Here is a 27,982-nt window from a genome sequence, read left to right on the forward strand (position 1 = left end):
TGGAATTTCATGGTGTTCGTTTAATTCGCCACTTTACGATGGGCGGCCACTTATTTCAAATCTCAGTTTATGGAAACTTCGCCGAGTCCACACAAAGATAAGATGCAAAGACGAAACAGAAGGGCTCGTCCCCTGCACTATGGCGGCAGCGGCCTCCCGCGGACGGGGCTGCTGTCACCACATTGTCCCCCATGTTCTTATTTATCCCTGAACTCGTAAAACGTCTTCGCCATGGCGTGCGCCACTTTAAGAACTTTCTTCTCCTTGGCTTCGGGGCCCATGTTTGCCCGAGCGAGCTGAATCCAGTGCGGTTCTGTGCGGGGTAAATAATCTGAGTACTTCTCGTGGGGCTCCACCGGGGGGTGCTCTTCTTCATCTGCAAATAATAGTAATACTCAGAATATGTCTACTTCAGATGACAGGTCACCGCACAGGTCCCTGCACTCACCGCTCTCCTCCTCCTCGCTCTCCTCTTCTTCATCCTCCTCCTCTCCTCCCTCGGCACCTTCTTCTTCTTCCTCCTCTTCACCCTCAGAGTCAGATTCGCCCAACCATTCCTGGGTCTCTGCAGCAAACAATGATAAAATGTTACCGTTATCACAGCGACTGTTACAATGTTGCCGTTCAGAAATTGCTTTATCTCCTGTGTCTCTCCAGCTGTTGGAGAGGCTACAAGCCCCAGGACTGAAACAACGTGGCGGCTCTCCAAAAACAGCGCCACCCCCGTCTGTAGGTTGTTTGTGGTATTGCAGATAAAACATCAAATCTATGGGACAAAATTGCTGGAAGTCCAGAAGTCAGTCCCCCACCTACAACAAAGCAGTCAGCAACCTGCAGCTGTTGTGAAACTACAACTCCCAGTATGCTCCATTCAGTTCTATGGGAGTTCCAAGCACAGCTAAGTAAGTGTGAATGCTGGGAGTTGTGGTTTCACAATAGTGCCAGACATATGCCATTAATGCATAAAAAGGGAGTATCCCTTTAAATAAAAGCTATGTAACTATTTACTAACTCTGTTTAAAATCACCACGGTTTTCAAAATCTCTGCTTGCTGTCAGCGAGTGTGAACATACATTCAAAGGCAGAAATCCTGTCCAGACCCCCATGAAGGTGCAGTGCTCATTAGAGGGGATAGCTCTGATACTACACCTTTGTATGTTACAATTCGCTTACAGCAAGCAGACCTTTTGAAGATGGTGAAACGCAAAATCTGGAATGATGATGCATTATTTACTTCTCCCGGTGTGATCTCGGGGCAGACATGGCCGCCCTCACCACCTCGTGCACTTACTTGGATCCATCTCCACCAGCACCTTCCAGTCTTCCATCTTGTGCAGGTCTAGGCTGTAGAGGTCATTCAGAGTGAACTGTCGGTCGCCGACTTCGAACATCCCCCCGTACACGTAGAGGACGCCCTGCTTGATGGCCGTCATGGTGCTGGACCTTGGGCAGGGCTCCACCTGCGGCCCAGCAGCTTCCTCCTCGTGCTCTTCTTCTTCCTCCTCGCTGTCCTCCTCAGCAGCCTGGCTGGAGATCACCTGCTTGATGGTCATCACTGTCCCGTCTTCAGCCACCACTTCCTTCACGACCTCGACGGGTTCTGCCGCGCTCTGAGCTCCGGCCTCCGAGGCTTCCGCCTCCACAGTCTTCTCCCCGCGCCGCCTCCTCTTCCGATCGGATTTATGTCGCTGGAGAAATATCAGGAGGTGAAGACATCACACGGGAGATCCCGGTTCTATAAGCTAAACCCATCTTCTGTCCTGATAGTTTGTTACAGTGTATCAGTCTGGAGTCCAGAGGCCTCTCCAGACTGGAATCAATTGTGACAACCCCTCAGCTGTGAGAAATACTGGGTCAGAACAGGTTTTCAATTTATAAATGTACACAAGAATATTTCTATTCAATGACAACAAGCAGAGAGATATTGCAAATGGAGAGGCATTTCAATGTAAACATAGGAAAGTTGTAGGACTAAACCAGAAAACCCCTTTAATTCAGCAGTAAAACTGACATTTCTTCTCTATTCAGATCCAAAGCTGCACTCAAAATTCTCTCCAATTCATTTCTCAGTGCTGCCCCCTACTGTCGTGCATTGTAAGAGATTACCCAGAATGCAGTGCGGCAGATGGACCCACCTTCATCTGAGCAGCGAACCACCGATTCTTGGCCTGGTCGTGGAAGTAAAGGTCGTTGTAGAAGTCTCCTTCTATGGTTTCCTCCTCTTCCTCATCGTAGACCCCTCCAAAGAGAACGCTGCGGTTGTTGGGTCCCACGGCCATGGAGAAGCCGGTCCTGGGGGTGGGCTTCACGCCGGAGGGGTTCAGACGACTCCATGTCCATTTATCTGGAAAGATGATGAAGAATGAGGATGATGGGACTTGTAGTTTGCCATCACACGGACACATCGTCTGCTCAGCCACTTTGTTTTATCCCTTCCTGGGAAAGCTGGGTGACCAGATGGCTGCCCTCACAGCTCCAACAGGGGTCACCCAACTTTCCCAGACTCCCGAATCTGGAGGAACATGAGAGTAAGTCAGGACTCTGAGAAAACTGGGTGACAAAGTTATGACAGCAGCCGTATGTGTGTCACCCAGCTTTTCCAGAAACAGATAAAACCAAGAAAAGATTCAGTCACTGGATATCTCACATTTTAGGGGAAAATACCCAGATATGGGGTTGGGAGCGAGTGGGAGACCACAGCTAGGCGTGGGGGCTACGCCGCTCACACTTTAGGGTAATTTCACACTTGCGGCAGTTCCGTCGCTGTAACCGCCTTCCAGATCTGGCAATCCGGGTGCGGATCTGTCTGACAAATGCATTGAAATACCGGATCCGTCTCTCTAGTGTCATCTGGAAAAACGGATCCGGTATAAATTTTTTTTTTGCATTTTTAAAAGGTCTGCGTATGCGCAAACCGGAAAGCTGGATCCGTTTTCCCAGAACACTTAATTCCGGATCCTGCACTAATACATTTCAATGGAAATCCGGATTTCCAGCAAGTGATCAGTATTTTTGGCCGGACAGAAAACTGCAGCATGCTGCGATATTTTCTCTGTCCAAAAAACGTAAGAGGGACTGAACTGACTTAGGGCAATATGGCTGAGAGTTTGTTACAATGTATCGAGTCAGCACAATCCTCTGTGAGCAGCAGCACAAATCTCTGCCGTCTGCTACAATGCATCTCATGGAGGATTCTCTAGACTGGATACAATTGTAACAAACCTTCAAAGGTGTAAAGAAGAGCGTTCCTCTTTACTGACAGCAAGCAGAGATCTTTAAAACGTGTGGAACTAAAGAGCAGAGTCTACAGTATTAGGAAGTTACAATGTAATAATTGGGGTTCACATGCCCCCTTTCCCAGGGTGAAATTTGGATGATGGGAGTTGCACGTGGAGGTGATTTTGCAGCATGAAACATAATAAGGAGCTGCTAGTCACACACTGAAATCGCCCCCTGGTTATGCAGCCGCAGCCCCCCGGGACCCTCCTTACTGATTGTCTCCCAAGTTACAGTCTGTAATTACTGGTTAGCAAGCCTGGCATCAAACGGTTTACCAGCTGAAGGCTGCTGTGTGGGCTGGGGGAAGGCAGCGCCGCCCCCTGGTGACATGACACCGCCGCAGAGGGCGAGAATGATAATCTTACATCTCATATCTTCAGGACGAGGACATAAATCCACAGATATGACTATAACATTGTAATGGCTGCTCCGGGCGTCGGGACCCCTGGGCATCACAGCCACAGAGCAGTCCAGTGACCACAGGGTTAATACATGCACAAGTTCTTTGCACTGTTCATCCTGATCTTTCTGATTCATTAATAGAATGACATATTTACAGTGAAGACTGACACATATTCTATTCACTTGGGGAAACTGGATGACAACCTTTTTGGATGCTGTAAAGGTCAACAGCAGAAGTTGTCACCCTCCATTTATTACCTGGTAGGAGACGAGGAGCGACTCACCTGCAGCCTCCATCTTCAGAAGGAACATGTCCGTGTGAACGGTGCCTTTATCCACATCCTTCTTCACTCTCTAAGATGCAGAGACACAAATTACACAAGGATTGGGGACATTAATAAGACACTAATCCAAAGTCTCACAATGTGCAGCCCCCTGTTATCAGCCATGTCAGAGGAGAGGATGACTGTAGGACAGGAGAATACAGTCTATTGCCCCCTGTTATCAGCCATTTCAGGGGAGAGGATGACTGTAGGACAGGAGAATACAATCTATTGCTCCCTGTTATCAGCCATTTCAGGGGAGAGGATGACTGTAGGACAGGAGAATACAGTCTATTGCCCCCTGTTATCAGCCATTTCAGGGGAGAGGATGACTGTAGGACAGGAGAATACAGTCTATTGCCCCCTGTTATCAGCCATTTCAGGGGAGAGGATGACTGTAGGACAGGAGAATACAGTCTATTGCCCCCTGTTATCAGCCATTTCAGGGGAGAGGATGACTGTAGGACAGGAGAATACAGTCTATTGCCCCCTGTTATCAGCCATTTCAGGGGAGAGGATGACTGTAGGACAGGAGAATACAGTCTATTGCCCCCTGTTATCAGCCATTTCAGGGGAGAGGATGACTGTAGGACAGGAGAATACAATCTATTGCCCCCTGTTATCAGCCATTTCAGGGGAGAGGATGACTGTAGGACAGGAGAATACAGTCTATTGCCCCCTGTTATCAGCCATTTCAGGGGAGAGGATGACTGTAGGACAGGAGAATACAATCTATTGCCCCCTGTTATCAGCCATTTCAGGGGAGAGGATGACTGTAGGACAGGAGAATACAATCTATTGCCCCCTGTTATCAACCATTTCAGGGGAGAGGATGACTGTAGGACAGGAGAATACAGTCTATTGCCCCCTGTTATCAGCCATTTCAGAGGAGAGGATGACTGTAGGACAGGAGAATACAATCTATTGCCCCCTGTTATCAGCCATTTCAGGGGAGAGGATGACTGTAGGACAGGAGAATACAGTCTATTGCCCCCCTGTTATCAGCCATTTCAGGGGAGAGGATGACTGTAGGACAGGAGAATACAGTCTATTGCTCCCTGTTATCAGCCATTTCAGGGGAGAGGATAACTGTAGGACAGGAGAATACAGTCTATTGCCCCCTGTTATCAGCCATGTCAGGGGAGAGGATGACTGTAGGACAGGAGAATACAGTCTATTGCCCCCTGTTATCAGCCATTTCAGGGGAGAGGATGACTGTAGGACAGGAGAATACAGTCTATTGCCCCCTGTTATCAGCCATTTCAGGGTGGGGAGAGGATGACTGTAGGACAGGAGAATACAGTCTATTGCCCCTGTTATCAGCCATTTCAGAGGAGAGGATGACTGTAGGACAGGAGAATACAGTCTATTGCTCCCTGTTATCAGCCATTTTAGGGGAGAGGATGACTGTAGGACAGGAGAATACAGTATATTGCCCCTGTTATCAGCCATTTCAGTGGAGAGGATGACTGTAGGACAGGAGAATACAGTCTATTGCTCCCTGTTATCAGCCATTTCAGGGGAGAGGATGACTGTAGGACAGGAGAATACAATCTATTGTCCCTGTTATCAGCCATTTCAGGGGAGAAGATGACTGTAGGACAGGAGAATACAGTCTATTGCTCCCTGTTATCAGCCATTTCAGGGGAGAGGATGACTGTAGGACAGGAGAATACAGTCTATTGCCCCCTGTTATCAGCCATTTCAGGGGAGAGGATGACTGTAGGATAGGAGAATACAGTCTATTGCCCCCTGTTATCAGCCATTTCAGGGGAGAAGATGACTGTAGGACAGGAGAATACAATCTATTGCTTCCTGTTATCAGCCATTTCAGGGGAGAGGATGACTGTAGGACAGGAGAATACAATCTATTGCTTCCTGTTATCAGCCATTTCAGGGGAGAGGATGACTGTAGGACAGGAGAATACAGTCTATTGCTCCCTGTTATCAGCCATTTCAGGGGAGAGGATGACTGTAGGACAGGAGAATACAATCTATTGCTTCCTGTTATCAGCCATTTCAGGGGAGAGGATGACTGTAGGACAGGAGAATACAGTCTATTGCCCCCTGTTATCAGCCATTTCAGGGGAGAGGATGACTGTAGGACAGGAGAATACAGTCTATTGCCCCCTGTTATCAGCCATTTCAGGGGAGAGGATGACTGTAGGACCGGAGAATACAGTCTATTGCCCCCTGTTATCAGCCATTTCAGGGCAGAGGATGACTGTAGGACAGGAGAATACAGTCTATTGCCCCCTGTTATCAGCCATGTCAGGGGAGAGGATGACTGTAGGACAGGAGAATACAGTCTATTGCTCCCTGTTATCAGCCATTTCAGGGGAGAGGATGACTGTAGGACAGGAGAATACAGTCTATTGCCCCCTGTTATCAGCCATTTCAGGGGAGAGGATGACTGTAGGACAGGAGAATACAGTCTATTGCCCCCTGTTATCAGCCATTTCAGGGGAGAGGATGACTGTAGGACAGGAGAATACAGTCTATTGCTCCCTGTTATCAGCCATTTCAGGGGAGAGGATGACTGTAGGACAGGAGAATACAGTCTATTGCCCCCTGTTATCAGCCATTTCAGAGGAGAGGATGACTTTAGGACAGGAGAATACAGTCTATTGCTCCCTGTTATCAGCCATTTCAGGGGAGAGGATGACTGTAGGACAGGAGAATACAGTCTATTGCTCCCTGTTATCAGCCATTTCAGGGGAGAGGATGACTGTAGGACAGGAGAATACAGTCTATTGCCCCCTGTTATCAGCCATTTCAGGGGAGAGGATTACTGTAGGACAGGAGAATACAGTCTATTGCTCCCTGTTATCAGCCATTTCAGGGGAGAGGATGACTGTAGGACAGGAGAATACAGTCTATTGCCCCCTGTTATCAGCCATTTCAGGGGAGAGGATGACTGTAGGACAGGAGAATACAGTCTATTGCCCCCTGTTATCAGCCATTTCAGAGGAGAGGATGACTGTAGGACAGGAGAATACAGTCTATTGCCCCCTGTTATCAGCCATTTCAGGGGAGAGGATGACTGTAGGACAGGAGAATACAGTCTATTGCCCCCTGTTATCAGCCATTTCAGGAGAGAGGATGACTGTAGGACAGGAGAATACAGTCTATTGCCCCCTGTTATCAGCCATTTCAGGGGAGAGGATGACTGTAGGACAGGAGAATACAGTCTATTGCCCCCTGTTATCAGCCATTTCAGGGGAGATGATGACTGTAGGACAGGAGAATACAGTCTATTGCCCCCTGTTATCAGCCATTTCAGGGGAGAGGATGACTGTAGGACAGGAGAATACAGTCTATTGCTCCCTGTTATCAGGCATTTCAGGTGAGAGGATGACTGTATGACAGGAGAATACAATCTATTGCCCCCTGTTATCAGCCATTTCAGGGGAGAGGATGACTGTAGGACAGGAGAATACAATCTATTGCTCCCTGTTATCAGACATTTCAGCGGAGAGGATGACTGTAGGACAGGAGAATACAGTCTATTGCCCCCTGTTATCAGCCATTTCAGGGGAGAGGATTACTGTAGGACAGGAGAATACAGTCTATTGCTCCCTGTTATCAGCCATTTCAGGAGAGAGGATGACTGTAGGACAGGAGAATACAGTCTATTGCCGCCTGTTATCAGCCATTTCAGGGGAGAGGATGACTGTAGGACAGGAGAATACAGTCTATTGCTCCCTGTTATCAGCCATTTCAGGGGAGAGGATGACTGTATGACAGGAGAATACAATCTATTGCCCCCTGTTATCAGCCATTTCAGGGGAGAGGATGACTGTAGGACAGGAGAATACAGTCTATTGCCCCCTGTTATCAGCCATTTCAGGGGAGATGATGACTGTAGGACAGGAGAATACAGTCTATTGCCCCCTGTTATCAGCCATTTCAGGGGAGAGGATGACTGTAGGACAGGAGAATACAGTCTATTGCTCCCTGTTATCAGGCATTTCAGGGGAGAGGATGACTGTATGACAGGAGAATACAATCTATTGCCCCCTGTTATCAGCCATTTCAGGGGAGAGGATGACTGTAGGACAGGAGAATACAATCTATTGCTCCCTGTTATCAGACATTTCAGCGGAGAGGATGACTGTAGGACAGGAGAATACAGTCTATTGCCCCCTGTTATCAGCCATTTCAGGGGAGAGGATTACTGTAGGACAGGAGAATACAGTCTATTGCTCCCTGTTATCAGCCATTTCAGGAGAGAGGATGACGGTAGGACAGGAGAATACAGTCTATTGCTCCCTGTTATCAGGCATTTCAGGGGAGAGGATGACTGTATGACAGGAGAATACAATCTATTGCCCCCTGTTATCAGCCATTTCAGAGGAGAGGATGACTGTAGGACAGGAGAATACAGTCTATTGCTCCCTGTTATCAGCCATTTCAGGGGAGAGGATGACTGTAGGACAGGAGAATACAGTCTATTGCCCCCTGTTATCAGCCATTTCAGGGGAGAGGATGACTGTAGGACAGGAGAATACAATCTATTGCCCCCTGTTATCAGCCATTTCAGAGGAGAGGATGACTGTAGGACAGGAGAATACAGTCTATTGCTCCCTGTTATCAGCCATTTCAGGGGAGAGGATGACTGTAGGACAGGAGAATACAGTCTATTGCTCCCTGTTATCAGCCATTTCAGGGGAGAGGATGACTGTATGACAGGAGAATACAATCTATTGCCCCCTGTTATCAGACATTTCAGGGGAGAGGATGACTGTAGGACAGGAGAATACAGTCTATTGCCCCCTGTTATCAGACATTTCAGGGGAGAGGACGACTGTAGGACAGGAGAATACAGTCTATTGCCCCCTGTTATCAGCCATTTCAGGGGAGAGGACGACTGTAGGACAGGAGAATACAGTCTATTGCTCCCTGTTATCAGCCATTTCAGGGGAGAGGATGACTGTAGGACAGGAGAATACAGTCTATTGCCCCCTGTTATCAGCCATGTCAGGGGAGAGGATGACTGTAGGACAGGAGAATACAGTCTATTGCCCCCTGTTATCAGCCATTTCAGGGGAGAGGATGACTGTAGGACAGGAGAATACAGTCTATTGCCCCTGTTATCAGCCATTTCAGAGGAGAGGATGACTGTAGGACAGGAGAATACAGTCTATTGCCCCCTGTTATCAGCCATTTCAGGGGGGAGGATGACTGTAGGACAGGAGAATACAGTCTATTGCTCCCTGTTATCAGCCATTTTAGGGGAGAGGATGACTGTAGGACAGGAGAATACAGTATATTGCCCCTGTTATCAGCCATTTCAGTGGAGAGGATGACTGTAGGACAGGAGAATACAGTCTATTGCTCCCTGTTATCAGCCATTTCAGGGGAGAGGATGACTGTAGGACAGGAGAATACAATCTATTGTCCCTGTTATCAGCCATTTCAGGGGAGAAGATGACTGTAGGACAGGAGAATACAGTCTATTGCTCCCTGTTATCAGCCATTTCAGGGGAGAGGATGACTGTAGGACAGGAGAATACAGTCTATTGCCCCTTGTTATCAGCCATTTCAGGGGAGAAGATGACTGTAGGACAGGAGAATACAGTCTATTGCCCCCTGTTATCAGCCATTTCAGGGGAGAGGATGACTGTAGGACAGGAGAATACAGTCTATTGCCCCCTGTTATCAGCCATTTCAGGGGAGAGGATGACTGTAGGACCGGAGAATACAGTCTATTGCCCCCTGTTATCAGCCATTTCAGGGCAGAGGATGACTGTAGGACAGGAGAATACAGTCTATTGCCCCCTGTTATCAGCCATGTCAGGGGAGAGGATGACTGTAGGACAGGAGAATACAGTCTATTGCCCCCTGTTATCAGCCATTTCAGGGGAGAGGATGACTGTAGGACAGGAGAATACAGTCTATTGCCCCCTGTTATCAGCCATTTCAGGGGAGAGGATGACTGTAGGACAGGAGAATACAGTCTATTGCTCCCTGTTATCAGCCATTTCAGAGGAGAGGATGACTGTAGGACAGGAGAATACAGTCTATTGCCCCCTGTTATCAGCCATTTCAGGGGAGAGGATGACTGTAGGACAGGAGAATACAGTCTATTGCCCCCTGTTATCAGCCATTTCAGGGGAGAGGATGACTGTAGGACAGGAGAATACAGTCTATTGCTCCCTGTTATCAGCCATTTCAGGGGAGAGGATGACTGTAGGACAGGAGAATACAGTCTATTGCTCCCTGTTATCAGCCATTTCAGAGGAGAGGATGACTGTAGGACAGGAGAATACAGTCTATTGCTCCCTGTTATCAGCCATTTCAGGGGAGAGGATGACTGTAGGACAGGAGAATACAGTCTATTGCCCCCTGTTATCAGCCATTTCAGGGGAGAGGATGACTGTAGGACAGGAGAATACAGTCTATTGCCCCCTGTTATCAGCCATTTCAGAGGAGAGGATGACTGTAGGACAGGAGAATACAGTCTATTGCTCCCTGTTATCAGCCATGTCAGGAGAGAGGATGACTGTAGGACAGGAGAATACAGTCTATTGCCCTCTGTTATCAGCCATTTCAGGGGAGAGGATGACTGTAGGACAGGAGAATACAGTCTATTGCCCCCTGTTATCAGCCATTTCAGGGGAGAGGATGACTGTAGGACAGGAGAATACAGTCTATTGCTCCCTGTTATCAGCCATTTCAGGGGGGAGGATGACTGTAGGACAGGAGAATACAGTCTATTGCTCCCTGTTATCAGCCATTTCAGGGGAGAGGATGACTGTAGGACAGGAGAATACAGTCTATTGCCCCCTGTTATCAGCCATTTCAGGGGAGAGGATGACTGTAGGACAGGAGAATACAGTCTATTGCCCCCTGTTATCAGCCATTTCAGAGGAGAGGATGACTGTAGGACAGGAGAATACAGTCTATTGCCCCCTGTTATCAGCCATTTCAGAGGAGAGGATGACTGTAGGACAGGAGAATACAGTCTATTGCCTCCTGTTATCAGCCATTTCAGGGGAGAGGATGACTGTAGGACAGGAGAATACAGTCTATTGCCCCCTGTTATCAGCCATTTCAGAGGAGAGGATGACTGTAGGACAGGAGAATACAGTCTATTGATCCCTGTTATCAGCCATTTCAGGGGAGAGGATGACTGTAGGACAGGAGAATACATTCTATTGCTCCCTGTTATCAGCCATTTCAGGGGAGAGGATGACTGTAGGACAGGAGAATACAGTCTATTGCTCCCTGTTATCAGCCATTTCAGGGGGGAGGATGACTGTAGGACAGGAGAATACAGTCTATTGCTCCCTGTTATCAGCCATTTCAGGGGAGAGGATGACTGTAGGACAGGAGAATACAGTCTATTGCCCCCTGTTATCAGCCATTTCAGGGGAGAGGATGACTGTAGGACAGGAGAATACAGTCTATTGCTCCCTGTTATCAGCCATTTCAGAGGAGAGGATGACTGTAGGACAGGAGAATACAGTCTATTGCTCCCTGTTATCAGCCATTTCAGGGGAGAGGATGACTGTAGGACAGGAGAATACAGTCTATTCCCCCTGTTATCAGCCATTTCAGGGGAGAGGATGACTGTAGGACAGGAGAATACAGTCTATTGCTCCCTGTTATCAGCCATTTCAGGGGAGAGGATGACTGTAGGACAGGAGAATACAGTCTATTGCCCCCTGTTATCAGCCATTTCAGAGGAGAGGATGACTGTAGGACAGGAGAATACAGTCTATTGCCCCCTGTTATCAGCCATTTCAGGGGAGAGGATGACTGTAGGACAGGAGAATACAGTCTATTGCCCCCTGTTATCAGCCATTTCAGGGGAGAGGATAACTGTAGGACAGGAGAATACAGTCTATTGCTCCCTGTTATCAGCCATTTCAGGAGAGAGGATGACTGTAGGACAGGAGAATACAGTCTATTGCCCCTGTTATCAGCCATTTCAGGGGAGAGGATGACTGTAGGACAGGAGAATACAGTCTATTGCCCCCTGTTATCAGCCGTGTCAGGGGAGAGGACGACTGTAGGACAGGAGAATACAGTCTATTGCTCCCTGTTATCAGCCATTTCAGGGGAGAGGATGACTGTAGGACAGGAGAATACAGACTATTGCTCCCTGTTATCAGCCATTTCAGAGGAGAGGACGACTGTAGGACAGGAGAATACAGTCTATTGCTCCCTGTTATCAGCCATTTCAGAGGAGAGGACGACTGTAGGACAGGAGAATACAGTCTATTGCCCCCTGTTATCAGCCATTTCAGAGGAGAGGACGACTGTAGGACAGGAGAATACAGTCTATTGCCCCCTGTTATCAGTCATTTCAGAGGAGAGGATGACTGTAGGACAGGAGAATACAGTCTATTGCTTCCTGTTATCAGCCATTTCAGGGAGAGGATGACTGTAGGACAGGAGAATACAGTCTATTGCCCCCTGTTATCAGCCATTTCAGAGGAGAGGATGACTGTAGGACAGGAGAATACAGTCTATTGCTCCCTGTTATCAGACATTTCAGAGGAGAGGATGACTGTAGGACAGGAGAATACAGTCTATTGCTCCCTGTTATCAGCCATTTCAGAGGAGAGGATGACTGTAGGACAGGAGAATACAGTCTATTGCTCCCTGTTATCAGCCATTTCAGAGGAGAGGATGACTGTAGGACAGGAGAATACAGTCTATTGCCCCCTGTTATCAGCCATTTCAGGGGGGTAGAGTATGACTGTAGGACAGGAGAATACAGTCTATTGCCCCCTGTTATCAGCCATTTCAGGGGGGTAGAGTATGACTGTAGGACAGGAGAATACAGTCTATTGCTCCCTGTTATCAGCCATTTCAGAGGAGAGGATGACTGTAGGACAGGAGAATACAGTCTATTGCCCCCTGTTATCAGCCATTTCAGGGGAGAGGATGACTGTAGGACAGGAGAATACAGTCTATTGCCCCCTGTTATCAGCCATTTCAGGGGGGTAGAGTATGACTGTAGGACAGGAGAATACAGTCTATTGCCCCCTGTTATCAGCCATTTCAGGGGGGTAGAGTATGACTGTAGGACAGGAGAATACAGTCTATTGCTCCCTGTTATCAGCCATTTCAGAGGAGAGGATGACTGTAGGACAGGAGAATACAGTCTATTGCTCCCTGTTATCAGCCATTTCAGGGGAGAGGATGACTGTAGGACAGGAGAATACAGTCTATTGCCCCCTGTTATCAGCCATTTCAGGGGAGAGGATGACTGTAGGACAGGAGAATACAGTCTATTGCCCCCTGTTATCAGCCATTTCAGGGGAGAGGATGACTGTAGGACAGGAGAATACAGTCTATTGCCCCCTGTTACCAGCCATTTCAGGGGAGAGGATGACTGTAGGACAGGAGAATACAGTCTATTGCCCCCTGTTATCAGCCATTTCAGGGGAGAGGATGACTGTAGGACAGGAGAATACAGTCTATTGCCCCCTGTTATCAGCCATTTCAGGGGAGAGGATGACTGTAGGACAGGAGAATACAGTCTATTGCTCCCTGTTATCAGCCATTTCAGTGGAGAGGATGACTGTAGGACAGGAGAATACAGTCTATTGCCCCCTGTTATCAGCCATTTCAGGGGAGAGGATGACTGTAGGACAGGAGAATACAGTCTATTGCCCCCTGTTATCAGCCATTTCAGGGGAGAGGATGACTGTAGGACAGGAGAATACAATCTATTGCCCCCTGTTATCAGCCATTTCAGGGGAGAGGATGACTGTAGGACAGGAGAATACAGTCTATTGCTCCCTGTTATCAGCCATTTCAGGGGAGAGGATGACTGTAGGACAGGAGAATACAGTCTATTGCCCCCTGTTATCAGCCATTTCAGGGGAGAGGATGACTGTAGGACAGGAGAATACAGTCTATTGCCCCCTGTTATCAGCCATTTCAGGGGAGAGGATGACTGTAGGACAGGAGAATACAGTCTATTGCCCCCTGTTACCAGCCATTTCAGGGGAGAGGATGACTGTAGGACAGGAGAATACAGTCTATTGCCCCCTGTTATCAGCCATTTCAGGGGAGAGGATGACTGTAGGACAGGAGAATACAGTCTATTGCCCCCTGTTATCAGCCATTTCAGGGGAGAGGATGACTGTAGGACAGGAGAATACAGTCTATTGCTCCCTGTTATCAGCCATTTCAGTGGAGAGGATGACTGTAGGACAGGAGAATACAGTCTATTGCCCCCTGTTATCAGCCATTTCAGGGGAGAGGATGACTGTAGGACAGGAGAATACAGTCTATTGCCCCCTGTTATCAGCCATTTCAGGGGAGAGGATGACTGTAGGACAGGAGAATACAGTCTATTGCCCCCTGTTATCAGCCATTTCAGGGGAGAGGATGACTGTAGGACAGGAGAATACAGTCTATTGCCCCCTGTTATCAGCCACCACGTGTGATGGACATCAGCTACCCCTCTCATTACACTTCTGTACTGTTATAAGCTTCTTATTTCGGGGCCCCTTTCTTCTCACCTGTTTAGAATAGCCACCATAGATAACAATGCTCCCATCCTGGGTGGTGGTCAGCTGACATCCTGACCGCGGTGAGGGGCCGGTGCCCGATGGCGAGATCTTGGACCATGTAAAGGTGTCCAGGTGAAATGTGTACACATCATTATAACATATGTAATCCCTAGACAGAAGAAAAATTATTCAATTCACTGCCAGCAAGCAGAGATCCATTGGAGGGGGGGGGGGGGGGGGGGGGCAGGCAATTTGGAGAAGGTGAAGCCTGGGGAAAGAATAAGGACGGGGACGCATCAATACAGCTCTACACCAAACATGGTTCTCTGGGAAACTACAACTCCTAGCATGTCATAAAAAGCTGTAAGACTATGATGGGAGTAGTAGTTCACAACAGCTCTACTGTCAAAGGCAGTGATGAGCAGATCTCCACTGTCCAGAGGGATCTTTATCTTCTTGTCCATGGCATGTCTGGGTCAGAGGATGGGCACATCATAGACTACAACTCTCACCGTGTGCTTTCATGGAATCCTCCAAACACTATCAGCTGCCTCTTCACATACGCCATGCGATGTCCGCTCCTCCCAGACGGTCCTCCCGGAGATCTGCGCAGGAGACAAGGACGTGACGCATCAACACCTCCATCCCTGAAGGTGTAGACACCTGCACTCATCCCCAGTCTTAACGTATCTGTTTCTGGGAAAGTTGGGTGACAACCAATAGAGCTGTCACCAGTCTGCCTAGTTATGGGATGTAACTTCATATATCTGCCTAGTCACAGCGTTGTCACTCAGCTTTCCAAGTTCAGTTATGTAAATCAGAAGACCGGATGGGGGTTGTGATACCATGAGCTATAGATTCATTATTACCACGGGGGAGGGTCTACACATTGTATCATGGCGGCAGAAGCTCTGACCATCCCCTCATATCTTACTTGATCTGCTCCCAGGTCTTCGTATTGAGGTGAAGCACCCAGAGGTCCTTGTAGTGGTAAAACTGGTCCCCATCAGGAGACGCAAACTCCCCTCCGAAGAGCCACAGCTGCCCCCCGGCCTGAGAAACCGCCACAGCCTGCCAAGAGAGGAAGATACGGGATGACGGGGGAGAGGAGGAGATACATTGTGTTACATTGTATCTGCCACTTGTAGTATTACATCTCCTCAATTCATAGCCCCCTGCGCAGGTCATTAGTGAATGAGACCCATGATTACGCCTCTTCACCAGAGCGATGCCCGGGTCAGGCGGGTCACACACAAGATGCCACTAGTCACCCAGATTCGCCGTATGGAGCACAACTGCAGGGCAACTTCTCCATCGTAAACGTTTTCAATGCTCTGATTATGATACGGTTTTTGTCTTGCTTGACGTTGTGTCCCTATGGATCTGTATCCGCCGGGCCGTGGGCTCTTTAAGACGATGGTGAAGAAGCCTCTGTGCCGCGCCTGTCATCGCCGTGGACGCCCACATCTCCTCTCGCTGCTTTGCAATCGGGACACCCACTCATTAGGCGTACAGCGCTCTCCGCAAGGTGACAAGAGGAGGATGGAAACCCCGGTGTCCGTGCCAGAATCCCTACCCTAGCATTACCGGATCAACAGGCATCATAGCAGAATTAACTGCTTCAATGCCGCAGTGCAGCCACCCCCGATCCGCAGGCAAAATCAACCAGAAGCTCCAAAATGTCCAAATCCCGATCACTTAGTCCAATGCAAAATCGGGCTAAACCTCTGCAGAATGAAAAGCGCTGCACAGTCCCTTGTGTTTCCCCTCCTCATCATTTCCAGGATCTCTGCTTGCTGTCAGTGCAGAAGCTAAAAACCTGCCCCAGGCCTCAAGCACACGACTGTACGCTTTGCGGTCTGCATACCGTGGATTTACAAAACACAGGTACCGGCCGTGTGCACGCCGCCTCGTGGTGTGGACCCTCTGACTTCAATGGGTCTGTGGTCCACCTGTTGTGACAAAGTATAGGACATGTCCTATCTCCTGCAGCATGGCCACACCGATGCTGACCCTCCCGCATCTGAGGGTTTGTTACAGTTGTATCCAGTCTACACAATCCTCTATGACAGGGGTAGGCAATCCAGCTGTTGAGAAACTACAACTCCCAGCATGCATACTTGCTCTGCTCCTCTAAGAACTCACATAGAAATGAATGGAGCATGCTGGGAATTGTAGTTTCACAACAGCTGGAGGGCTGAAGGTCGCTGATCCCTGCGCTATGAGCTAAAAACATCAGCAGCACAAATCTCTCTTGTGTCTTGAAGGTCTGTTACAATGTATCGGTGCAGGTAACACGTATCAGATGATTGCCTAGGCCAGGCATGGCCAACCTGAGGCTCTCCAGCTGCTGCAAAACTACAACTCCCAGCATGCTTAGACTGCCTACAGCTATCAGCCTGCAGCAGGGCATGGTGGGAGTTGTAGTTTTACAACAGCTGGAGGGCCTCAGGTTGGCCATGCCTGGCCTAGGCTAAATACAATTGTAACAAACCCAAAGCTATGAGAAGTATTAGGTCATGATGGGTTTCCAGGCTCTGGATGCTAGCAAGAATATTCTCATTCACCGACAGCAAGCAGGGATCTTGGAAATGGAAAAAATATATAAAAACACAAAGTATATTAAAAAGTTGAAAAACTCCTCTCTTTCGCTATATATGAAAAAAAAAACTTGTGCCGTGAAGGTGGCAAATGGGGATCAGATTGAAATCCAACCATTTTGTTGTCATTTGCCCCAAAAACACAGGATGAAGATGGAACTTACCGTATAATTCAGGTAACGGATTGCTCTTCCCCCATGTAATGGTCTATGCCACCCCTCCCCCACCTTCATATGAGTCATCTATTAGCCCCAGGGTGTAATAAACGTGCCCGGCCCGGAGGTGGGGGAGGGTAATTCGCCAGGATCCAATAACCGCCGTCTTTAGTAATCAATACGACTACTGAATGGAAAGTGGTCCAGGCTTAATGTGTGTGTGGGAAGGGATGGGGGGGCAAACTTAACCCCTTCCTACAGAACTGCCAATATTCTATGCACTGCAGTGGGGCGTTACCTGATGAGCGCAGCGTCGTGGCGGCGGGTTTGGGATGTCCACTTTGCTCCAGCCGTTCTTCTTGATATTATAGACGTATAGCTCGTTATACAGGAAAGTCTGGAAAAGACAAAAACAATATTCAAAGACGGAGACGCCAATTAATATAATAAGAATATTCGCACAATTGTTCCACAGCTTTCCCGGACACGTCCCGTACACCTGGGTGACAACCAATCCGGCTGCCACTGCATCTCTAAAAGTGGTTGTCACCATTAAATGCGAAATCTAACTCCTTATGTGACGTAAGACAGACGCACGCATGAGTTTTAATGGCAGCCATATTGGTTGTCGCTGCAAAAAAAAAAGATAAAATAAAAGTTGTGCATCAAACCAGGTCAAGACTGAACACTAACACCTGATAACGCCCTCTAGTGGGCGATCTCTGTATGGTGACTCTCCAGAGCTATATCCAGGTATATACAGAGCACCCTCTAGTGGACGATCTCTATGTGGTGACTCTCCAGAGCTATATCCAGGTATATACAGAGCGTCCTCTAGTGGACGATCTCTATGTGGTGACTCTCCGGAGCTTTATCCAAATATATACAAAGCGTCCTCTAGTGGACGATCTTTATGTGGTGACTCTCCGGGGCTATATCCAGGTATATACAGAGCACCCTCTAATGGACGATCTCTATGTGGTGACTCTCCGGAGCTATATCCAGGTATATACAGAGCACCCTCTAATGGACGATCTCTATGTGGTGACTCTCCGGAGCTATATCCAGGTATATACAGAGCACCCTCTAATGGACGATCTCTATGTGGTGACTCTCCAGAGCTATATCCAGAGCGCCCTCTAGTGGGTGATCTCTGTATGGTGACTCTCCAGAGCTATATCCAGGTATGTCCAGAGCGCCCTCTAGTGGGTAATCTCTGTGTGGTGACTCTCTGAAGCTATATCCAGGTATATACAGAGCGCCCTCTATTGGGTGATCTCTATGTCATGACTCTCCAGAGCTATATCCAGGTATATCCAGAGCGTCCTCTAATGGACGATCTCTATGTGGTGACTCTCCGGGGCTATATCCAGAGCACCCTCTAGTGTGTGATCTCTATGTGGTGACTCTCCGGGGCTATATCCAGGTATATACAGAGCGTCCTCTAATGTGTGATCTCTATGTGGTGACTCTCCAGAGCTATATCCAGGTATATACAGAGCGCCCTCTAATGGACGATCTCTATGTGGTGACTCTCCGGAGCTATATCCAGGTATATACAGAGCGCCCTCTAATGGACGATCTCTATGTGGTGACTCTCCGGAGCTATATCCAGGTATATACAGAGCGCCCTCTAATGGACAATCTCTATGTGGTGACTCTCTAGAATTATATCCAGGTATATCCAGAGCGTCCTCTAATGGACGATCTCTATGTGGTGACTCTCCGGGGCTATATCCAGAGCACCCTCTAGTGTGTGATCTCTATGTGGTGACTCTCCGGGGCTATATCCAGGTATATACAGAGCGTCCTCTAATGTGTGATCTCTATGTGGTGACTCTCTGGAGCTATATCCAGAGCGCCCTCTAGTGGGTGATCTCTGTATGGTGACTCTCCAGAGCTATATCCAGAGCGCCCTCTAGTGGGTGATCTCTGTATGGTGACTCTCCAGAGCGCCCTCTAGTGGGTGATCTCTGTATGGTGACTCTCCAGAGCTATATCCAGAGCGCCCTCTAGTGGGCGATCTCTGTATGGTGACTCTCCAGAGCTATATCCAGGTATATACAGAGCGTCCTCTAATGGGTGATCTCTATGTAGTGACTCTCCGGGGCTATATCCAGGTATATCCAGAGCGCCCTCTAATGGACGATCTCTATGTGGTGACTCTCCGGAGCTATATCCAGGTATATACAGAGCGCCCTCTAATGGACGATCTCTATGTGGTGACTCTCCGGAGCTATATCCAGGTATATCCAGAGCGTCCTTTAATGGACGATCTCTATGTGGTGACTCTCCGGAGCTATATCCAGGTATATCCAGAGCGCCCTCTAATGGACGATCTCTATGTGGTGACTCTCCGGGGCTATATCCAGGTATATCCAGAGCGCCCTCTAATGGACGATCTCTATGTGGTGACTCTCCGGGGCTTTATCCAGGTATATCCAGAGCGCACTCTAATGGACGATCTCTATGTGGTGACTCTCCGGAGCTATATCAAGGTATATACAGAGCGCCCTCTAATGGACGATCTCTATGTGGTGACTCTCCAGAGCTATATCCAGGTATATACAGAGCGTCCTTTAATGGACGATCTCTATGTGGTGGCTCTCCGGGGCTATATCCAGAGCACCCTCTAGTATGTGATCTCTATGTGGTGACTCTCTAGAATTATATCCAGGTATATACAGAGCACCCTCTAGTGTGTGATCTCTATGTCATGACTCTCCAGAGCTATATCCAGGTATATACAGAGCGTCCTCTAGTGTGTGATCTCTATGTGGTGACTCTCCGGAGCTATATCCAGGTATATACAGAGCGTCCTTTAATGGACTATCTCTATGTGGTGGCTCTCCGGGGCTATATCCAGAGCACCCTCTAGTATGTGATCTCTATGTGGTGACTCTTTAGAATTATATCCAGGTATATACAGAGCACCCTCTAGTGTGTGATCTCTATGTGGTGACTCTCCGGGGCTATATCCAGGTATATACAGAGCGTCCTCTAATGGACAATCTCTATGTAGTGACTCTCCGGAGCTATATCCAGGTATATACAGAGCGCCCTCTAGTGGACGATCTCTGTATGGTGACTCTCCAGACCTATATCCAGGTATATCCAGAGCGCCCTCTAGTGGGTGATCTCTATGTAGTGACGGTGGCTCAGTGGTTAGGATTGGTGCTTTGCATCATTGGGGTCCTAGGTTCGAATCCAACCAAGGACAACATCTGCATGGAGTTTGTATGTTCTCCCCGTGTTTGCGTGGGTTTCCTCAGAGGTATATACAGAGCGCCCTCTAGTGGGTAATCTGTATGTGGTTAATTTTTAGAGGCATATCTAGCCATCCACAAAGCGTCTTCTAGTGGGTGATGAATCCCCAGAGCCAGTAGCTGTATACACAGCGCCCTCTTGTGGCGATCATGTTAAAAACAGCTTCTTGTAAAGTAATGTCTGGTACGTGTAGTAATTTCTTGTCGGACGTGCATCTCCATGTTCATCACATGGGGACATCCCAGCACGCTCCATCATATTCTGCACCTTCCTCACTACAAACCACCGATCAGCTCACCCCAGCAGTTAGACGGAGTGGCCCTTTAAAAGGTGCATTTAAATTCTGAAACTAAGTAATGAACCCTTTTAGAGACCCTGGATCCGCAGGCGAGTCCAGAATGTGCAGACTGGTGACTAACGACTATTTCCAGGTGTCAGCCATATTAATGATATTACAGGAGCAAGATACGGACTTGGGACTTTTAGTCGTCATCCTACAATTGCAGTTTTTTTTGCCATTTTTCTTTTTTGTGGTGGTTTCTTTTTCCCCAAACGGCGGGTATTTGCCCAAGCCACTAAGATCAGTATAAAAACCTATAATGAAGTAAATCCAGAAAGAAGGGCTCATGCACACGACCTTTGCCTGTTTTGCCCTCTGCTAATTGCGGATATCAGCTGTGTGCGTTCCCGCATTGTGTGGACCGGAACGCCGGCCGGTAACAGAACAGTCCTGGTCTGTAACGTGGAATAGGACAAGTTTTATTTCTTTGCGGAAGGCACGGAACGGACACGCAGATGTAGACAGACCACCGTGTGCTGTCCGCAGCTTTTGTGGCCCCGTTGAAGTGAATGGGGTCACAGCTGACCCGCTAAAAATGCAGATTGGATGCGGACAAAGTCCACGGTCGTGTGCATGAGCCCTAGGCGGAATAAAACCATTAGACAGAGCGCTCATCATATCCGCTGCAACAAACTCCACTCCACCTGTGAATCGGCAAATGTCATCATATTGAAAAACTGTCACATGTCATCCTAAGGCTGAAAAACCACCCCAAACCAATACTGATCACAGCTGAGGGTTTGTTACAGTAGGACAGACCACTGTTTGTCAAACTGCGGCACGTGTACCCCAGGGGTAAGTGTTGTCGGGTGAGGGGTTATGCGGGGCTGCTCTAGCATGCAGCAATGTTCAGAGTCAGGGACACAACTGTTATCGCCATCCTGGCCGAGTACTGCAGGGGGCCCCAGGGGCCAATGTCCCCCCCGCCCTGCTGTTCACTCTCATGGCAAGGCGCAGACAGCGGCATGAAACCGGGTGAGGTGTGGAACTGATTTTGCCATTCTTCTTTGGCACCTCGGGGTCATCATTATAACTAGGGACATTATGGGGACATTAGCACTACTGGCGGCACCACAAGGTAGCATGTTACCTACTGGTCCTCATTATGGAGGTTTTATTACTTGTAAGGGCGCTATATGCAGCATTAGTACTACTGGGGGACAAAATTACTATTGGGGGCACTGCGGGGGTTACTAGTACTGTTAAGGACAGAGAATTATTGATATCGGGAGCCCTATTACTGTGGGGGCACCATGGCACAGTATCAGCTTTGCACAATTATTTTTGGGGGACATTAGGTGACAATAATTATTGAAGGTGGCACTATCTGTCTGCTAATAGTATTTTTTTTTAGGGGGACTATCTGCTTCTACAGTGTAGTATTGGGGGGCACAGGGGGCACAGTATTAGGGCTGCCAGGATGAAGCGTTCAGAAGGTGAGGAGGAGGATGAAAAAGTAGAAACCCAAGATGTCTGTGACAAACGCTGGTGACGGCTGCGAGAAGTCATCATGGCGGTCTGGTGTGAATGGAGACGAGGAAAGAGGACGTCACTGGAGGTAAGAGGGCTGTGTTCTCCTGTATGTTTGGTGGTGCTGAATGTCATAATAATAGTCCTCCATCACGGGTCCTAATGTGGAGTCGGCCATTTTGGAGCTATGTTTTCCATCAAATCTGAAGGAACTCCTGGCAGAGGCCCAGAACATGTTCCTAAGGCTACATGCACACGACTGCATGTGTTTTGCGGTCTGCAAAAAAAAAACGGATGACATCCATATGCCATCTGTTTCTTTTGCGGATCCATTGTAACAATGTCTAAAAAACACAATAGGACATGTTATATTATTTGCGGGGCTACGGAACAGACATACGGATGCGGACAGCACAGGGTGTGCTGTCCGCATTTTTTGAGGACCCATTGAAATGAATGTGTCCGCATCCTAGCCGCAAAAAAAAAAACGGAACGGACACAGAAACAAAGTACGTTCGTGTGCATGACGCCTAACACTGAGCATTGTGCCCTTCCCTGGAGGTAATTGGCATGAAAAGGTTCAGAAACACAGAAATAGACAATCCTCTAGACTGATACATTGTAACAAACCCTCAGCTGTGAGAAGTTCAGGACAGGTATGGATGGGCTGAGCAACCGGATGTAAACAAAAACATTCCCTGAGCGGAGATCCTAAAAATGGGGGAAATGAAACTCAAAGAGGCAGATTTAGGCTGGGTTCACACGGGCGTCACGTTTTGGCTCCGGGTGCCTCTCGGGTGCAAAGCGGCAAACCCGTGCAATGCGTTTTGTACACGCGTGATAAAAAACGGAATGTGGTACCCAGACCCGGACTTCTTCACTGAAGTTCAGCTTTGGGTTCGGTGTTGTGTAGATGTCATTATTTTAACATGGTTATAATGGAAAATAATAGCATTCTGAATACAGACTGCACAGTACAAGGTCAACTGAGGGTTAAAAAAAAATAATAATAATAATTAACTCACCTCCTGCAATTGATCGCGTAGCTGCCGGTCTCCTGTTCTTGTTTCAGGACCTGTGGTGACGTCACTGAGCTCATTACGGTGATGGACCATGTGATTGGACCATGTGATGTGACGTCACCACAGGTCCTTTAGCCGGCAGCTCATGATTAAAGAAGTAAGAAGAGATCGGCAGCTGCGCGATCAAGAGGAGGAGGGGAGTTAATATATTTTTCTTTTTTAACCCTCAATTGACCTTCTACTTTGCATTCTGTATTAAAGAATGCTATTATTTGCCCTTATAACCATGATATGAAGGAAAATAATACAGTGAATAGACTGTCATCACTTGCTTGTGATTTTCACGCAGCCCCATTCACTTCTATGGGGCCTGCGTTACGTGAAAAACACACAATATAGAGCATGCTGCGATTTTCACACAACGCACAAGTGATGCGTGAAAATCCCTGCTCATGTGAACAGCCCCATAGAAATGAATGGGTCCGGATTCAGTGCGGGTGCAATGCGTTCAACTCACGCATCGCATCCGCGCGGAATACTCGCTCGTGTGAACCCAGCCTTAATAAGACCGATCCTCAGAGGCCAAACAGCAACAAGATGCACCAAATGTATGAAGAGGCACAAACTGAAATACATGGCAGCCATGAGCTGGAGTAGACAAGTAGGGCAATTTTCTGGAATAAATGACTAATCTGTCAGGCGGAGGTGGCCCCACCCCCTCCACTGGGCCCCACCCACTCCACTGGGCCCCACCCCCTTTCAAAAAAGGAGCAAAAGCAGAGGAAAATCTCTAAAGTAACACAAATGTCTCTTTTACTCCAGAAAACTGACAAAAACTCCTCGCTGTCCGATAACTAGGCCTGTGTCCTGACAACAGATACGGAGACGTGCCATGTGACAGCTGTGCTGGGATCTGTAGTGCCCCTCAGTCGTCTTACAAAACACACATAAAATGGGAGTAAAATGAAGAAATACTTTACTTTTTGGCCATTGAAATATTCACCTCCAAAGAGAATCAGCTCGTCCTTCTCGGGGTGCGGAGTCAGAGAAGCGTTCAGCCTGGAGGAGAGAAACCGTCCAATGATGTGCAACCATCTGCAGGGACTCTACGCCGCGTATCTAAGCCTATCATATGTGATACTGTCCGCTACGTCATGTATCTATTTCTCTCCTGGGTGATACTATCTGCTGAACTGTGTATCTAAGCCCAATGGTGTGTGGTACTGGGCGGTGTATCTAAGCCCTATGGTGTGTGGTACTGGGCGGTGTATCTAAGCCCTATGGTGTGTGGTACTGGGCGGTGTATCTAAGCCCTATGGTGTGTGGTACTGGGCGGTGTATCTAAGCCCTATGGTGTGTGGTACTGGGCGGTGTATCTAAGCCCTATGGTGTGTGGTACTGGGCGGTGTATCTAAGCCCTATGGTGTGTGGTACTGGGCGGTGTATCTAAGCCCTATGGTGTGTGGTACTGGGCGGTGTATCTAAGCCCTATGGTGTGTGGTACTGGGCGGTGTATCTAAGCCCTATGGTGTGTGGTACTGGGCGGTGTATCTAAGCCCTATGGTGTGTGGTACTGGGCGGTGTATCTAAGCCCTATGGTGTGTGGTACTGGGCGGTGTATCTAAGCCCTATGGTGTGTGGTACTGGGCGGTGTATCTAAGCCCTATGGTGTGTGGTACTGGGCGGTGTATCTAAGCCCTATGGTGTGTGGTACTGGGCGGTGTATCTAAGCCCTATGGTGTGTGGTACTGGGCGGTGTATCTAAGCCCTATGGTGTGTGGTACTGGGCGGTGTATCTAAGCCCTATGGTGTGTGGTACTGGGCGGTGTATCTAAGCCCTATGGTGTGTGGTACTGGGCGGTGTATCTAAGCCCTATGGTGTGTGGTACTGGGCGGTGTATCTAAGCCCTATGGTGTGTGGTACTGGGCGGTGTATCTAAGCCCTATGGTGTGTGGTACTGGGCGGTGTATCTAAGCCCTATGGTGTGTGGTACTGGGCGGTGTATCTAAGCCCTATGGTGTGTGGTACTGGGCGGTGTATCTAAGCCCTATGGTGTGTGGTACTGGGCGGTGTATCTAAGCCCTATGGTGTGTGGTACTGGGCGGTGTATCTAAGCCCTATGGTGTGTGGTACTGGGCGGTGTATCTAAGCCCTATGGTGTGTGGTACTGGGCGGTGTATCTAAGCCCTATGGTGTGTGGTACTGGGCGGTGTATCTAAGCCCTATGGTGTGTGGTACTGGGCGGTGTATCTAAGCCCTATGGTGTGTGGTACTGGGCGGTGTATCTAAGCCCTATGGTGTGTGGTACTGGGCGGTGTATCTAAGCCCTATGGTGTGTGGTACTGGGCGGTGTATCTAAGCCCTATGGTGTGTGGTACTGGGCGGTGTATCTAAGCCCTATGGTGTGTGGTACTGGGCGGTGTATCTAAGCCCTATGGTGTGTGGTACTGGGCGGTGTATCTAAGCCCTATGGTGTGTGGTACTGGGCGGTGTATCTAAGCCCTATGGTGTGTGGTACTGGGCGGTGTATCTAAGCCCTATGGTGTGTGGTACTGGGCGGTGTATCTAAGCCCTATGGTGTGTGGTACTGGGCGGTGTATCTAAGCCCTATGGTGTGTGGTACTGGGCGGTGTATCTAAGCCCTATGGTGTGTGGTACTGGGCGGTGTATCTAAGCCCTATGGTGTGTGGTACTGGGCGGTGTATCTAAGCCCTATGGTGTGTGGTACTGGGCGGTGTATCTAAGCCCTATGGTGTGTGGTACTGGGCGGTGTATCTAAGCCCTATGGTGTGTGGTACTGGGCGGTGTATCTCAGCCCTATGGTGTGTGGTACTGGGCGGTGTATCTCAGCCCTATGGTGTGTGGTACTGGGCGGTGTATCTCAGCCCGCGGTGTGTGGAACTGGGCGGTGTATCTCAGCCCGCGGTGTGTGGAACTGGGCGGTGTATCTCAGCCCGCGGTGTGTGGAACTGGGCGGTGTATCTCAGCCCGCGGTACTGGGCGGTGTATCTCAGCCCTATAGTGTGTGGTACTGGGCGGTGTATCTCAGCCCGCAGTGTGTGGAACTGGGCGGTGTATCTCAGCCCTATAGTGTGTGTGGTACTGGGCGGTGTATCTCAGCCCGCGGTGTGCAGTACTGGGCGGTGTATCTCAGCCCGCGGTGTGCAGTACTGGGCGGTGTATCTCAGCCCGCGGTGTGCAGTACTGGGCGGTGTATCTCAGCCCGCGGTGTGCAGTACTGGGCGGTGTATCTCAGCCCGCGGTGTGCAGTACTGGGCGGTGTATCTCAGCCCGCGGTGTGCAGTACTGGGCGGTGTATCTCAGCCCGCGGTGTGCAGTACTGGGCGGTGTATCTCAGCCCGCGGTGTGCAGTACTGGGCGGTGTATCTCAGCCCGCGGTGTGCAGTACTGGGCGGTGTATCTCAGCCCGCGGTGTGCAGTACTGGGCGGTGTATCTCAGCCCGCGGTGTGCAGTACTGGGCGGTGTATCTCAGCCCGCGGTGTGCAGTACTGGGCGGTGTATCTCAGCCCGCGGTGTGCGGTACTGGGCGGCATATCTAAGCCCTATGGTGTGCGGTACTGGGCGGCGTATCTCAGCCCGTGGTGTGCGGTACTGGGCGGTGTATCTCAGCTCGCGGTGTGCGGTACTGGGCGGTGTATCTCAGCCCGCGGTGTGCGGTACTGGGCGGTGTATCTAAGCCCTATGGTGTGCGGTACTGGGCGGTGTATCTCAGCTCGCGGTGTGCAGTACTGGGCGGTGTATCTCAGCCCGCGGTGTGCGGTACCGGGCGGTGTATCTCAGCCTGTGCGGTCAGTCGGCCTCCTACCTGGCGCTCGGGGGCGGACACGCCGTCTCCATCACTTGCGTTTTCTTGGCGTCCAGTGACTGGAACTCTGCGATTAACGCCTCCAGGTCGTCCTGCGGACACAGAGGGAAGACGCAATGACCCCCTGAACGGGACCCCCCACTGCACCACCTCATGCTTACAGTCAACAGACAGAATGACCCTTAACGTGGTGCAGACTAGACCTCCGTTCACAGGGTGCGGTTCTTCAGACACCGTTCTCACCTCATCCTTTTTGGACCTCTTGGAGACTTTTTTCTCCATCTTGGCCGCCGTCTTCTCCGCCCCCTTCACCTTCTTCTCCTTCTTCCCTTTCTTCCCCATGATGTTCTCCCTCCTGCACACTACTGACAAGCACACAGCAAAGCCCGGGGTGACGTCATCAGTGTGCGACACGGCAGAGGCAGATGACGTCATAACCACCACGTGACCATGTGTCAGCAAGGGCGGGCTGATGCAGAGTCACGTGACCGAGGGTCCTCACAAAAGGCGACTCACGTGACCTGATTGTGACAGATTCAAATGCGTCCTGGTATATTCGAAGTGTGAGGTGATGAAGGACTACAAGTCCCAGAGACCTGCCATAGAGGTGAAGAGAACCATCGTGTATACAGTCCTAGAGGTATACGGGACCATTGTATATACAGTCAGAGGTGTACAGCACCATTGTATATACAGTCCTAGAGGTGTACGGGACCATTGTGTATACAGTCAGAGGTATACAGCACCATTGTATATACAGTCCTAGAGGTGTACAGCACCATTGTATATACAGTCCTAGAGGTATACAGCACCATTGT

General features: G+C 49.2%; 1 protein-coding gene across 2 annotated transcripts; it reads right to left on the reverse strand.

Annotated features, from left to right (window-relative positions):
- Nucleotides 1-27,578, reverse strand: KLHDC4 (kelch domain containing 4). 2 transcript variants are annotated; one of them, XM_040410052.1, is made up of 12 exons: nt 27,408-27,577; nt 27,165-27,256; nt 24,317-24,395; nt 17,536-17,634; nt 15,417-15,553; nt 14,995-15,087; nt 14,492-14,651; nt 3,966-4,035; nt 2,136-2,344; nt 1,292-1,688; nt 449-565; nt 1-376 (listed from the first exon to the last, which is right to left on the reverse strand). In XM_040410052.1, the coding sequence occupies exons 1-12, from the start codon at nt 27,504-27,506 to the stop codon at nt 198-200; spliced, it is 1,731 nt and encodes a 576-aa protein (XP_040265986.1). In that variant the 5' UTR covers nt 27,507-27,577; the 3' UTR covers nt 1-197. The 2 variants fall into 2 exon arrangements, with proteins under 2 accessions (XP_040265986.1, XP_040265987.1); XM_040410053.1 differs by lacking the exons at nt 24,317-24,395; nt 27,165-27,256 and having other exon boundaries at nt 27,408-27,578.
- Between the last annotated feature and the right edge of the window lie 404 nt (nt 27,579-27,982).

Source organism: Bufo bufo, chromosome 10 (genome assembly GCF_905171765.1).
Source record: "Bufo bufo chromosome 10, aBufBuf1.1, whole genome shotgun sequence".
Taxonomy (NCBI): domain Eukaryota; kingdom Metazoa; phylum Chordata; class Amphibia; order Anura; family Bufonidae; genus Bufo; species Bufo bufo.

What these genes read in the sequence shown, in the direction of transcription:
- KLHDC4 (XM_040410052.1), bottom strand. Translation starts at nt 27,506, where the DNA reads ATGGGGAAGAAAGGGAAGAAGGAGAAGAAGGTGAAGGGGGCGGAGAAG. An exon ending in AGAGGTCCAAAAAGGATGAG is followed by an intron (nt 27,257 to 27,407) that starts GTGAGAACGGTG and finishes CTGTGTCCGCAG; the next exon opens with GACGACCTGGAGGCGTTAAT. An exon ending in GAGCGAGGAGGAGGAGAGCG is followed by an intron (nt 377 to 448) that starts GTGAGTGCAGGG and finishes TATTATTTGCAG; the next exon opens with ATGAAGAAGAGCACCCCCCG.